This window comes from Zootoca vivipara, chromosome 6, assembly GCF_963506605.1.
Source record: "Zootoca vivipara chromosome 6, rZooViv1.1, whole genome shotgun sequence".
In the NCBI taxonomy this organism is placed as follows: Eukaryota; Metazoa; Chordata; class Lepidosauria; order Squamata; family Lacertidae; genus Zootoca; species Zootoca vivipara.
In genome coordinates this window covers 8140868-8153219 of record NC_083281.1, presented here as the reverse complement: position 1 = coordinate 8153219, position 12352 = coordinate 8140868, and the positions used below count along the sequence as shown (strand labels likewise).

Sequence of the window (12352 nt, the reverse complement as noted above, 5' to 3'; positions counted from 1 at the left end):
ATAAATTTAAAAATCCTTTTTTGTGGGTTTTTTAATCATTGATTTTCATCCACCCTGGTTTCTCTCGAGCCAGGATCTTGCTTGTTGTGGGTGGGTATTGCTGGCACCCTCTCTTGTTGCACTCCAGAAACTCTGCGTGGTTGGGCAAACCAGAATTCCCTTCTGTTTCGTGTTGGCGCATCATGGTGGGTGGGGAGCCAGTCTTTCCTGTCTGAGCCTTGCTTGGTCATCATGACTATGGCATAGGAGGGTGATGTGCAAACAAGCACCCGGAAAACTCTTGTACAATGAGATGCATGTCAGCGCAGATCATAGAATTGTGGAGTAAGGGGATAATCTCGGCCAACCCTCTGCCGTGCAGGAATCCCTTGGCTCAACACGGGACTCGAACCCACAACCCCAGCCTTTAAGAATCTCGTGCTCTACCCCACTGAGCTATCCTAGAAGTGCATATATTCCCTTCTGAATCCTGGGCATCCCAAAGGATTTGGAGGGTGATGGTGATTTCAAAATAAGTGCATATTAGTTACACGAAAAACACCAGATTTGCACAATGCGTTGTCTTCCAGGTGCACCATTTTGGCGGGTTTTTTGTTTGCAACCATAATCAGTTCAGTAGGTCCGTTTGTAAACCGAAACAAGTTGTAACCCAAGGCACGCTTTCGCCAATGGGGCCTCCCCCCCCAAAATTCTTGTAATTAAAAAAAAAAGGGTTGTAATCCAAAAAAAGTTTGCAAACCGGGCAACACACACTTCCGGGTTTGACGTGTTTGTAATCTAAAACGTATGCAAACCAGACTATTTGCAAACCAAGGTACCACTGTATTGGGTCTGGTTATAAATAAAGCACTAGGAAAGATATAGTTCATTTCTCTTAATTTGGCACTGCCCTGTAGCTTAATGCTCAACTGATCATTCTCTCTCTCAAGTAGCCCCTCCACAGACTTCCCTCTTCTCTCCTACCAAAAAAAGGAGAAGTCTTAGGAGTTGTAGCCAACTCTTAAGTAGACACACTGAAATTAACTTTTGCTTTTCGGTGGGGCTGCTGAGGGCCCCAGGCTAGCAGAGCCGGGGGGGGGGGTCAGGAACCACATACAAGGTAGGAAACTCTTGCAAAAGTGTGTTTTGTTCCAACTTGTCGCTTTAGTTGTTATTATTATTATTATTATTTTCTTTGTACCCAACCACTGAGCTGAGCAGGGCTTTGAACCCTGTTCTCCCAGGTCTCATTATATGACACCCTGGATTATTTTCCAAAGAAGCAACATTCCAAGCTTTGGAAAGAAGAATGTGCTTGAAAGTTGGCTCTTGTAAGCCCAAAGCTCACTGCCAGAAAATTGGTCCAGGGACAGGAAGCTAGATTCAACATGTCTGAGGACTAGCAACTTTGGGGGGGCTTGTTATTTTTGGGCTGTGGGCCCTCCTAGATGTATGCAGTTTCTTCCCAGGTTGCCATTTTAACTATGTTTGAAACGACAACAAGAGATTGTGCATGTGTGTTTTTCACAATATGTCCAACTGCAGCCGGAGACCCACATTTGAGATGCCCGTCCCCAAGTGGACCCTTTGCCAGTGGCTAAAAATGCGCCTGGGGAGGGAGGGTTTTCTTTTTTCTTTCTTTTAAATAAATTTTTATTGGTTTTACATAAAGTTGTACACCATAAGCACAACCATTCCAAACAAATAAATAAAATGAGGTTCTTTCGAACCTTCAGACCTCCTTCCCTCCCTCCCTCCGCAGGTTCCATTTCTGAAATGTTTTTATTTTTATTTTCCCTGCATCTTTTACCTTAATCCATCTAATTATATAATCATAGTAACCAAAGCCCATGTTACTTTACAAGTGCCACTGATTTCAACTGTCTACAGTGGTCTTTCAGATACAGTGGTGCCTCGCAAGACGAATTTAATTCGTTCCGTGAGTCAATTCGTTTTGCGAAAAATTCGTCCTGCGAATCACTGTGTCCCATTGGAATGCATTGACATTTCTTTTTTTGCCCATAGGAACACATTAATTAAATCGCAATGCATTCCTATGGCAAACTGCGATTCGCAAGATGAATTTTTCGCAAAACGAATTCGTCTTGCGAGTCGCCATCAGATCGCAAGACTTGCATTCGTCTTGCGAAAAATTTGTCTTGCAGGGCATTCGTCTTGCGAGGTACCACTGTATATTAAAAAGTTATTCCAGTCTTTTAAGAATACTTGGTCTCCCTGGTTTCTGAACTTTCTCGTCAGCCTTGCCATTTCGGCGTATTCCATCAGCTTGGTCTGCCATTCTTCTCTAGTCAGTACTTTTTCTTCTTTCCATCTCTGGGCTATGACCATCCTTGCTGCTGTCGTTGTATATATCAACACTCTTTTATTTCCTTCCTTCCTTCCTTCCTTCCTTCCTTCCTTCCTTCCTTCCTTCTTTCTTTTTCCCCCCATGCCAAGTTACAACATAAGATACAAATAAAATAAAATAAAACAATAATCAAAAAAACTAAAACAAAGAGGAAAAGAAGAACAGCGACTATAAGAGAACATAGCCATACATACATATAAATACATTTTGACTTCCTTCCATCCTTTAGCGACTTCAAATTTTCCATTTTTCTTTTTCGTTGTGTTATATGTATATGTACATTTATGACTTCCAATTTTATACCTTTCATAACTATTTTTTCTTTTCCTTAAGCCTGCAAACTTCATTCGTCACACCTCGATATATTTATTCCAAAACAATGTTTCTTTTCCTTATACTCATTAACACAGTCCCATTCGTTTATCAATTTTTGGTCTGATTCTCCTCTTAAGACTGCCGTTAACCTTGCCAAGTCTGTGTGTTCACATAATTTGATTTGCCACTCTCTTACTGATGGAATTACGCCCCCCCCCCCGGCCACCTTCCAATTTTCTTCCGGTAGTTCCTCACCTGTAATAGCTAACAAAAAAGCCTCTGGTTTTTTTTAAATAAAAGTTACCTTCAGCATTTTCTCTGGCTCATTTCCCAGAAGCCACCTGCAGGGGGGAGGTTCCTAGCACTGACAATTTCTAGCACTGCTTGATGGTTTTTCTTTCCTCTCCCCAGCCCCCTGGTGTTAGCATGGAGGGCGGTGTGGACGGCCCCATCGGAATCCCCTTCCCCGACCACAGCAGTGACATCTTGAGCAGCCTGAATGAGCAGAGGAACCACGGCCTGCTCTGCGACGTGGTGATCCTGGTGGACGGGCAGGAGTTCCCCACGCACCGCTCGGTCCTGGCGGCCTGCAGCCAGTACTTCAAGAAGCTCTTCACCTCAGGTCTCGTGGTCGACCAGCAGAACGTGTACGAGATAGACTTTGTGAGCGCCGACGCCCTCTCGTCCCTGCTGGAGTTTGCCTACACGGCCACCCTTACCGTCAGCACTTCGAACGTCGGCGAGATCCTCAACGCCGCCACGCTGCTAGAGATCCAGGCGGTCAGGGACGTTTGCACGGATCTGCTGGACAGGAAGATTCTGGCCAAGCACGACCAGATGGATACAGTAGATCAAATTGATCAAAGGAACCATCTCAGAGCGAAAGAATACCTGGAGTTTTTTCAGAGCAACCCCATCAACGGGCAGCAGGGCACGTACCCGTGGACCAACCCGGACTTGAGGGACCTCCAGCGGCTCGGCTTCCGGGGCCCGGAGGTCAAGGAGGAGCCGGACTGCAACGGCATGGACTTCTACACTCAGGCCGCCCTCAGCGACAGACCAAAGGCGAACGACGGCGACCCCGACGGCAAGATGTGGCTGGACCCCGAGGAGGCGAAGGCGGCTGCCGCCCAGGGACCCTTGTTCCCCGCCTCGCAGAACGGACAGTACGGCGGGCACGGCCTGGCCACGGCGTCTGGGGAGGACGAGGCGGCGGCTCAACTGGACCAGCAGGAGGCGGGGGACTCCCCCGCCTTCGCCCCCGGGGAGGGCGAGGAGGCCGACGCCCGGGAAATGGACGGCCTGGCCGCCAGCGCCCTCCTGCAGCAGATGATCAATTCCGTGGGGCGGCAGCAGCTGGCCGAGGACGACCGCAAGGACGACGACGGAGTCATGGATTATTACTTGAAATACTTTAGCACTTCCCAAGAGGGCGGCGAGTACCCGTCCTGGTCCCACAAGTCGGAGAAGAAGATCCGGGCGAAAGCATTCCAGAAGTGCCCCATCTGCGATAAGGTGATCCAGGGGGCGGGCAAGCTCCCACGCCACATCCGGACCCACACAGGAGAGAAGCCGTATGAATGTAACATTTGCAAAGTTCGGTTTACGAGGTGAGCATAGAGAGAGGGGTTGGGCTGGGGGTGGGTCCGCTGTGTTGCTTCCCCCCCCCCCCGGGAGATCCTGGTCCTTACTATTGTGAGAATATTATTTATCATTCGTTCTAAATTATACTCTTCTTTGAATGTAGGGTGGGGGAAGGAACCCTCAAGGTGGTTTGCAAAAGATAAAACAATCAGATCAAGGGGGGAAATTGCAGCTGTATGACATATGAAGGTTAAAATACAGTGGTACCTCGGTTTTCGAACATAATCCGTTCCGGAAGACCGTTCGAGTTCCAGAAACGTTCGGAAACCGTGGCGCAAAGGGCTGCCAATGGAGAAAATTGAGAAGAATCACGTACACTTGGCGGAAGCCGTTAGACTTCCGAGGCGCGTTTGAAAACAGAAGCATTTACTTCCAGGTTTACGGCGCCTGAGTTCCGAAACATTTGTCAACGTTCGAAAACTGAGGTACTGCTGTACTAAAATAGATTGCAACCAGCACAACTTTTCTAAGCAACTGCGTAGGCTTGCCTAAGCAGGAGAGTGGGCGCAGTGGAGGCTTGCTCTCAATAAATAGGCAGGGAGTTCCAAAGGGGAGACGGCACACGGAATGCTGGGAAGTGGATTTCAGATAGGCCTGGATTAGGTTTCTTGAGGTGAGTGGTGCTGCATTTCAACCCCTTTTTCCTGCCTCCCAACTAGATGTTGATGTCTTTATACAGTATGCATATACCGCTCTAGGAGGCTCGGTTTGGCAAGAATCAAGCACGGTCTTAACCTCGGTTGTCGAATGTAATCCGTTCCGGAAGACCATTCAACTTCCGAAACATTTGACAACCGAGGTGCGGCTTCCGATTGGTTGCAAGAGCTTCTTGCACTCAAGCCGCGTCAAACGTTCGGGTTCTGAAATGAATGTAGCATTTGCAAAGTTCGGTTTACGAGGTGAGCAGTCATAGAATCATAGAGTGGAAGAGACCACAAGGGCCATCCAGTCCAACCCCCTGCTAAGCAGGAAACACCATCAAAGCATTATTGACATATGGCTGTCAAGCCTCCACTTAAAGACCTCCAAAGAGGGAGACTCCACCACACTCCTTGGCAGCAAATTCCACTGCCAAACAGCTCTTACTGTCAGGAAGTTCTTCCTGATGTTTGAATTAGGCCTGGGAATTGGGTTTGAATTAGGCCTGGGAACTGGTGGCTTTTGGGCCAGGATTTGCATCACGTGCTCAAACCCCCTTGGCCCACCAAAAACTCTGGTTCTGAATAAAAGGGCTTCTTTAAACAGGGCATAAAGCACCTAGGCCATTGGTCTGTCAGGACCAGGGGCCAGAAAACTTTTTCAGCAGGGGGCCGGTCCACTGTCCCTCAGACCTTGTGGGGGGCCGGACTGTATTTTGAAAATAAAAATAAAAATGAATGAATTCCTATGCCCCACAGATAACCCAGAGATGCATTTTAAATAAAAGCACACATTCTACTCATGTAAAAACATGCTGATTCCCGGGCCGTCCGCGGGCTGGATTTAGAAGGCGATTGCCACAGCTTCTCCTCCTGTTTCAAGGCAGGGGTCTCTTCTCTGGGGATCTGAGGGCTTGGATCTGGGGGCTGTGTGGCCTCCAGTAGGAACAGGTGTGTGTGTATGCTGTGGTTAAACCACTGAGCCTAGGGCTTGCTGATTAGAAGGTCGGCGGTTCGAATCCCTGTGACGGGGTGAGCTCCCGTTGCTTGGTCCCAGCTCCTGCCAACCTAGCAGTTCGAAAGCACGTCAAAGTGCAAGTAGATAAATAGGAACCGCTACAGCGGGAAGGTAAACGGCGTTTCCATGTGCTGCTCTGGTTTGCCAGAATAGGCTTTGTCATGCTGGCCACATGACCTGGAAGCTATACGCCGGCTCCCTCGGCCAATAATGCGAGATGAGCGCGCAACCCCAGAGTCGGTCACGACTGGACCTAATGGTCAGGGGTCCCTTTACCTTTTTACCTGCCACTTTTCCACAATGAGCTATGCCCCAGCTAGCTGACAGCAGTCATTCAGAGCATCGCATAAACACAGCATTATATGCAAAATCAAGAGCACCAATTCGAAAATGACAAAAAATAAAACATATTGGAATAAATTCAATATTACAAACACACACACAGAGAGAGAGAGAGAGTGTGTGTGTTTAAGCAGATGCTTCTCCAGTGCTTGTAACCAGCTAGTTTGGTTAAAATGAAGTTAACTGGGTCGCTTCAAAAATCTCTGAACTTGCCTTGAGGGTAGTTTCCGTAACTGCTGGGTGAACCAAACGCGAACTACTGTAAGTTCATTCCGGGGCAGAACTTTGAACGGGTTCCACTTCTCCTTCGAGTTCGCATGGGTGCCTTGCACACATTTAGAGCAGCCTTTCTCGAGCTCGGGTTCCCGTGTGGTGTTGGACTACAACTCCCATCATCCTTAGCGAGCGCGGCCAGGAATCGGGGGTGATGGGAGTTGTAGTTCAAGGGCATCTGGGGACCCAAAGCTGAGAAAGGCTGGGGTTAAAGTCAAAGATTACAGTTGTTGGGGAAAGTGTGTTAAGCCAATCACATTCTCCTGCAAGAGTGTTTTGAAGATTTGTAAAGTCTATTTTACACTTCAGCAAAAGTTTCTTCTAACCATCTAAATCATGGATAGGCAAAACTAAGGTCTAGGGGCTGGATCCAGCCCAATCGCCTTCTAAATCTGGCCCACGGACGGTCCCGGAACCAGCGTGTTTTTACATGAATAGAATGTGCCCTTTTATTTACAACTAGTGTAATTCAGCCCGTTGAGTAAACGGGCGCTAGAACATCCCGGGGTTCGGAGAAGCGCTTGCGCAGCGCTTCTCCGAACCCTGGGACCTGTCCCTTTTATTTACAATGCACCTCTGGGTTATTTGTGGGGCATAGGAATTTGTTCATTAATTTTTCCCCAAAATATAGTCCGGCCCCCCACAAGGTCTGAGGGACAGTGGACTGGCCCCCTGCTGAAAAAGTTTGCTGGCCTGTGATCTAAATGCTGCAGGTGGGGAGGAATTGCCAGCGATCATTTGGAACTGAACTGCACACTGAACGTGAACTGAATTCTTTGGACGTGTTGGAACTTTAAAAAAATGAACTTTCCGTTCTCTGCAGATCATCTGTACAAAATTTAAACACTGATGTGGCCAGGGAGGGGGGTGGCATTGAAAACAAGGTTGATTTGGAGCATTGAAACGGCGTACTCTGTTAATCCGACCTCTCGGAGGAGAGGCAGGTTTTGGTGGACAAGACACCCCCCCCCCCAAGAACGTCCTGCTCAGGTGTGTGCCACCAGCCTCCCAAATGCAAGCGGATCTCTTTGAACACACCTGGAGAGGAATTTGAGAGGTGTGCTAAGATCCACAACCCATAATTAGCCCTTCCCCCTTCCCTGTCAGTGCCCCAGTTACTGGAGGAACAAAATTGAACCCAGGAAAACAAGGTAGGAAACTTTTTGCAAAAAAAGGTGTGTTTGTTTTTAACCTGTTGCTTTAGTTTTTATTATTATTTTTGTTTTGTTTGTTTTTCTTGCTCATTGCGATACATTTATTTATTTAGTTTTTCAGTTTAAAACTTTACAGTCACATATCAAACGTACAACATGCAAACAAGATTCCAAGGAATCTCCTGGACTTCCCTCTCCCCCCTTTGTGGGTCCTATTATTAATAATTTCCTCTTGCATCTTTTATGATAATCCAAATCTTTTATATCTCCATTGTGCCCAAAATTCATCCTTTAAACTGCAAGTGAACTTCATCTGCCATTCTTCTCTGGTAGGACTTTATCTTCTTTCTCTGGAAAGTTATCATCATCATCATCAATTTATTGCATTTGTACTCACCCACTGAGCTGAGCGGGGCTTCAAACCCTGTTCTCCCAGTTCTCCCAATCTGGCTATCATTATAGGACACCCTAGATATTTTCCAAAGAAGCAACATCGCAAGCTTTGGAAAGAAGAATGTGCTTAAAAGTTGGCTCTTTTAAGCCAAAGCTCACTGCCAGAAAATTGGTCCAGGGACAGGAAGCTAGATTCAACATATCTGAGGACTAGTAACTTTGGGGGGCTTGTTTTGTTGTTTTGGACTGTGGTCCCCCTAGATATACAGCCGTACCTTGGTTTTCGAACAGCTTAGTTCCCAAACGTTTTGGCTCCCGAACGCCACAAACCCAGAAGTGACTGTTCCGCCTTGCAAACTATTTTTGGAAACCGAACGTCCGACGGGGCTTCTGATTGGCTGCAGGAGCTTCCTGCAGCCAATCAGAAGCCATGCTTTGGTTTCCGAACATTTTGGATGTCGAGCGGATGGATTCCGTTCGACTTCCAAGGTATGACTGTGTGCAGTTTCTTCCCAGGTTGCCATTTTAACTACGTTTGAAATGACAATGAGAGGTTGTGCATATGTGTCTTTTGCAATATGTTTTCTGACTGACAAGAGACAATTATTCCTTTTGACCAGGCATCCCTAAACTTCGGCCCTCCAGATGTTTTAGCCTACAACTCCCATGATCCCTAGCTAACAGGACCAGTGGTCAGGGAAGATGGGAATTGTAGTCCAAAACATCTGGAGGCCCGAAGTTTGGGGATGCCTGCTTTTGACCTTTTTAAGCCTGTTAGAGGTTTTCTGCCGAGTAGGATTCTGCAGCAGCCCGTCGGCCATTAATGAACTCTAGTTCCCATTAACCTCAGCCAGCCAGGGGCCAAAGATCATGGCCAGGGGAGCTAAAGAATTGGCGATGGGCAGTGTTAGAAACTCAGATATATAAGCTAGGTGCCAAATGGCTCCTTCAACCAAGGTTGGAGTCGCCAAAACATAATGTCTAGTTGCCATTTTTGGGCAAATCTTATTTTTCAAAGGATGAATGGACTGTGGTTTATTCTCAGGGGTCAAGAGCTTTGAGAACTTAAATATATGCATCACACAATATTGATCATTGACTCTTATCCTCTGACTTCCCCATCCATCTCTGCATGGCATTTTAGGTAGTCTTTTGTGGCTGCATAATCTTTTATTCCACCCATTTTCATCTCAAATCTTCATTTCATGCTATCTGCTGCTCATATGTCCATGCTTACTTGTAGGTTAAATTGACTGTTATACCCTCTTAGATACTCTTCAAAACACTTCCGCTCACCTCTCATCCGTGACAGGCCAGCTCTACAAATTAATTTGGTAAATAAATAGGGGGGAAGCCAAATGTCCCTTAGAGGAGGATCTGGAATATTTTCCTTGAAGCTTGCATTTGTTTTAATTCTGGATTGTTAAATTGATATTTCAATGTGTTCTCGACCGCTTTGAGATTGTTTTCTTTAAAATATAAAGCAGTATAGAAATGAAACGCATAGTTATAATAATAATAACAAATTTCATTGGGGGGAAATGGGCACCTAGACATCCTATTGTGGCAACCCATTTTGCCACTGCCCGTTTCGGATCTGTTAGATCAGCCGCTTTGGGGAAATGGTGGGGAGCGTTGTGGCTGATTTAACCTCAAGAAAATAAAAGGGGTGCCCCTGACCTGGGGCTGTGCACAGGGCTGGATTGAGGTTGGATGAGGCCCTAAGCTACTGAAGGTAACGGAGCCCTTTATATGTCCAGCTGTCCTTTGTCAACAACAAATGGCCGCTGTTTTTTGTGTTGAATATATGCTTTATGGTAATTTATGGACCTAATAGGTACCCAAAGCCATTTGCACATAACAAAATATGTATTTTATCAAAGTAATTGATATAGAAATGATCAAACCAGTGATATTTCAGGGAGCAGGCTAGCAGGCGGGCCCCATGACCCACAGTGGTACCTCGACTTCCGAGTGCCTCGACTTCCGAAGTCGCCAAACCCGGAAGCATTTTCGCCCCGCCCGCGCGTTATGCGCATGCGTGAAGCGCAAAATTGCGCTTCGCGCATGCGCAAAATGGACGCTTCGACATGCGAAGGTTTTGACTTACGAAGAGCGCCGTGGAAACGGATTGCCTTCATAAGTCGAGGTACCACTGTATCAAGCCATTTGCACATAACGAAATAGGAGCCTACACAACACCAAACACTGTTACTGCATGCAATATTTATTTTATTTGTTTTTTTTATCTTATATTTTGGAAATGTACATCTAGTCCCCCCCCCTTTAAGCCCCTCCCCCCGGAGAGAGTGGGGCCCTAAGCTATAGCTTGTTTAGCTTATACGTAAATCCGGCACTGGCTGTGCCAGTTTTGGAGGGGTGGTGGTGGAAAACTGCCTTTGGGGTGGAGGAAGCAAGCCCCATGAGCTGAAGAGTCTAATCAGCCCCTCGTGACGCTGAAGGCCTTTTCTTGTTTTTCCCTACACCCCCCCCCCTTTAATGTTCTCTGCACTTATTTTCCGGCTCCCCTCCCCTCTGGAAGGGAGAGTCCCTTATGCATTAAAAAGCAGCTCTGTTGCAGCCTAGTTCATAAACTGTGGTGCATTAGGAAGATGGATGGGCAAAGCGGGAGGGGGGGGGCTTGCTGCACTCGGAGGAAGATGGCATGAAAATAACACCGGGGAGAACCACGGAGGATGTTTTTGCCCTTGCTCTCCTCCCCACCCTGAATCCTGGAGCCTGCGCTGCTTCTGGGCATGCAGATAGATGCCCCTTCGAACCTTCGAAGCTGTGAGATGCACAAATTCTCTCTCTCCAAAAAACACGATTGCCACTTGGACATAGTAGAGCACTTTATTTTGCACGCAGTGGCATCTCAAGGTAGGACCGGGAAAAGAAAGTCCTGTTGTGCTTGAACTGTGGTGCCCAGAACTGGACACAGTACTCCAGGTGAGGTCTGACCAGAGCAGAGTACAGTGGTACTATTACTTCCCTTGATCTAGATGCTATACTCCTACTGATGCAGCCCAGAATTGCATTGGCTTTTTTAAAGTTTCTGCCTCCTTGGTTTCTAATCTTCCTGGTCATTTTCGCCATTTCGCCTAGTCCATCTTCTTTATCAACCATTCTTTGGTCGGGCCTTTACCTTCTTTCCATCTCTGGGCCAGTAGTATCTGCGCTGCTGTCGTCCAGTACATAAATAGTAGTTTCCGCTCCTTTGGTATTTCTGCACCTAAAATTCCCAATAAAAAAAGCAGCTGTTTTTTTTCCACAAAAGTTATTTTAAACGTTTTTGTTCAACTCCTTATATATCATTTCTCAGAATGCTTTTTTTTATTTTGCACATCCACCACATATGGTAGAAGGTGCCTTCTTTCTCCTTACATTTCCACAAAATATTTGAAGTAGTTCTATACATTTTTGCTAGTTTTGTAGGTGTTAGATACCAATGACACATCATTTTCATATAGTTTTCCTTCAGCATACATGCTGTAAATAACAATAATAATAATAATTAATAATTAATAATTAATAATATATACATACATACCGCACCCATCTGGCTGGGTTTCCCCAGCCACTCTGGGCGGCTCTCAACGGAATATTAAAAGCACAATAAAACATCAAACTTTAAAAACTTCCCTAAACAGGGCTGCCTTTAGATGTCTTCTAAAAGTCAGATAGTTGTCTATTTCCTTGACATCTAATGGGACGGAGCCACTACCAAGAAGGCCCTTTGCCTGGTTCCCTGTAACCTCACTTCTCGCAGGAAGGGAACCACCAGAAGGCCCTTGGAGCTAGACCTCAGTGTCTGGGCTGGACGATGAAGGTGGAGACGCTCCTTCAGGTCTACAGGGTCGAGGCTGTTTTAGGGCTTTCAAGGTCAGCACCAACACTTTGAATTGTGCCCGAAAACATACTGGGAGCCAATGTAGGTCTTTCAGGACCGGTGTTATGTGGTCTCGGCGGCCGCTCCCAGTCACCAGTCTAGCTGCCGCATTCTGGATTGGTTGTAGTTTCCGGGTCACCTTCAAAGGTAGCCCCATGTAGAGCGCATGGCAGTAGTCCAAGCGGGAGATAACTAGAGCATGCACCACTCTGGTGAGACAGTCTGCGGGCAGGGAGGATCTCATCCTGTATACCAGATGGAGCTGGTAGACAGCCGCCCTGGACACAGAATTGACCTGCGCCTCCATGGACAGCTGAGAGTCCAAAATGACTCCCAGGC

The 12352-nt window shown here is 46.8% G+C and overlaps 1 protein-coding gene across 1 annotated transcript in view; it reads left to right on the top strand.

Annotated features, from left to right (window-relative positions):
- ZBTB7A (zinc finger and BTB domain containing 7A) overlaps positions 1-12352 on the top strand; it is a 69337-nt gene that overhangs the window by 45507 nt on the left and 11478 nt on the right. The window contains exon 2 of the mRNA XM_035119295.2: positions 3074-4272. Within this exon, the coding sequence (XP_034975186.2) occupies positions 3089-4272 (1184 nt within the window). The 5' untranslated portion in view covers positions 3074-3088. The remainder of the gene's footprint in view (positions 1-3073; positions 4273-12352) is intronic.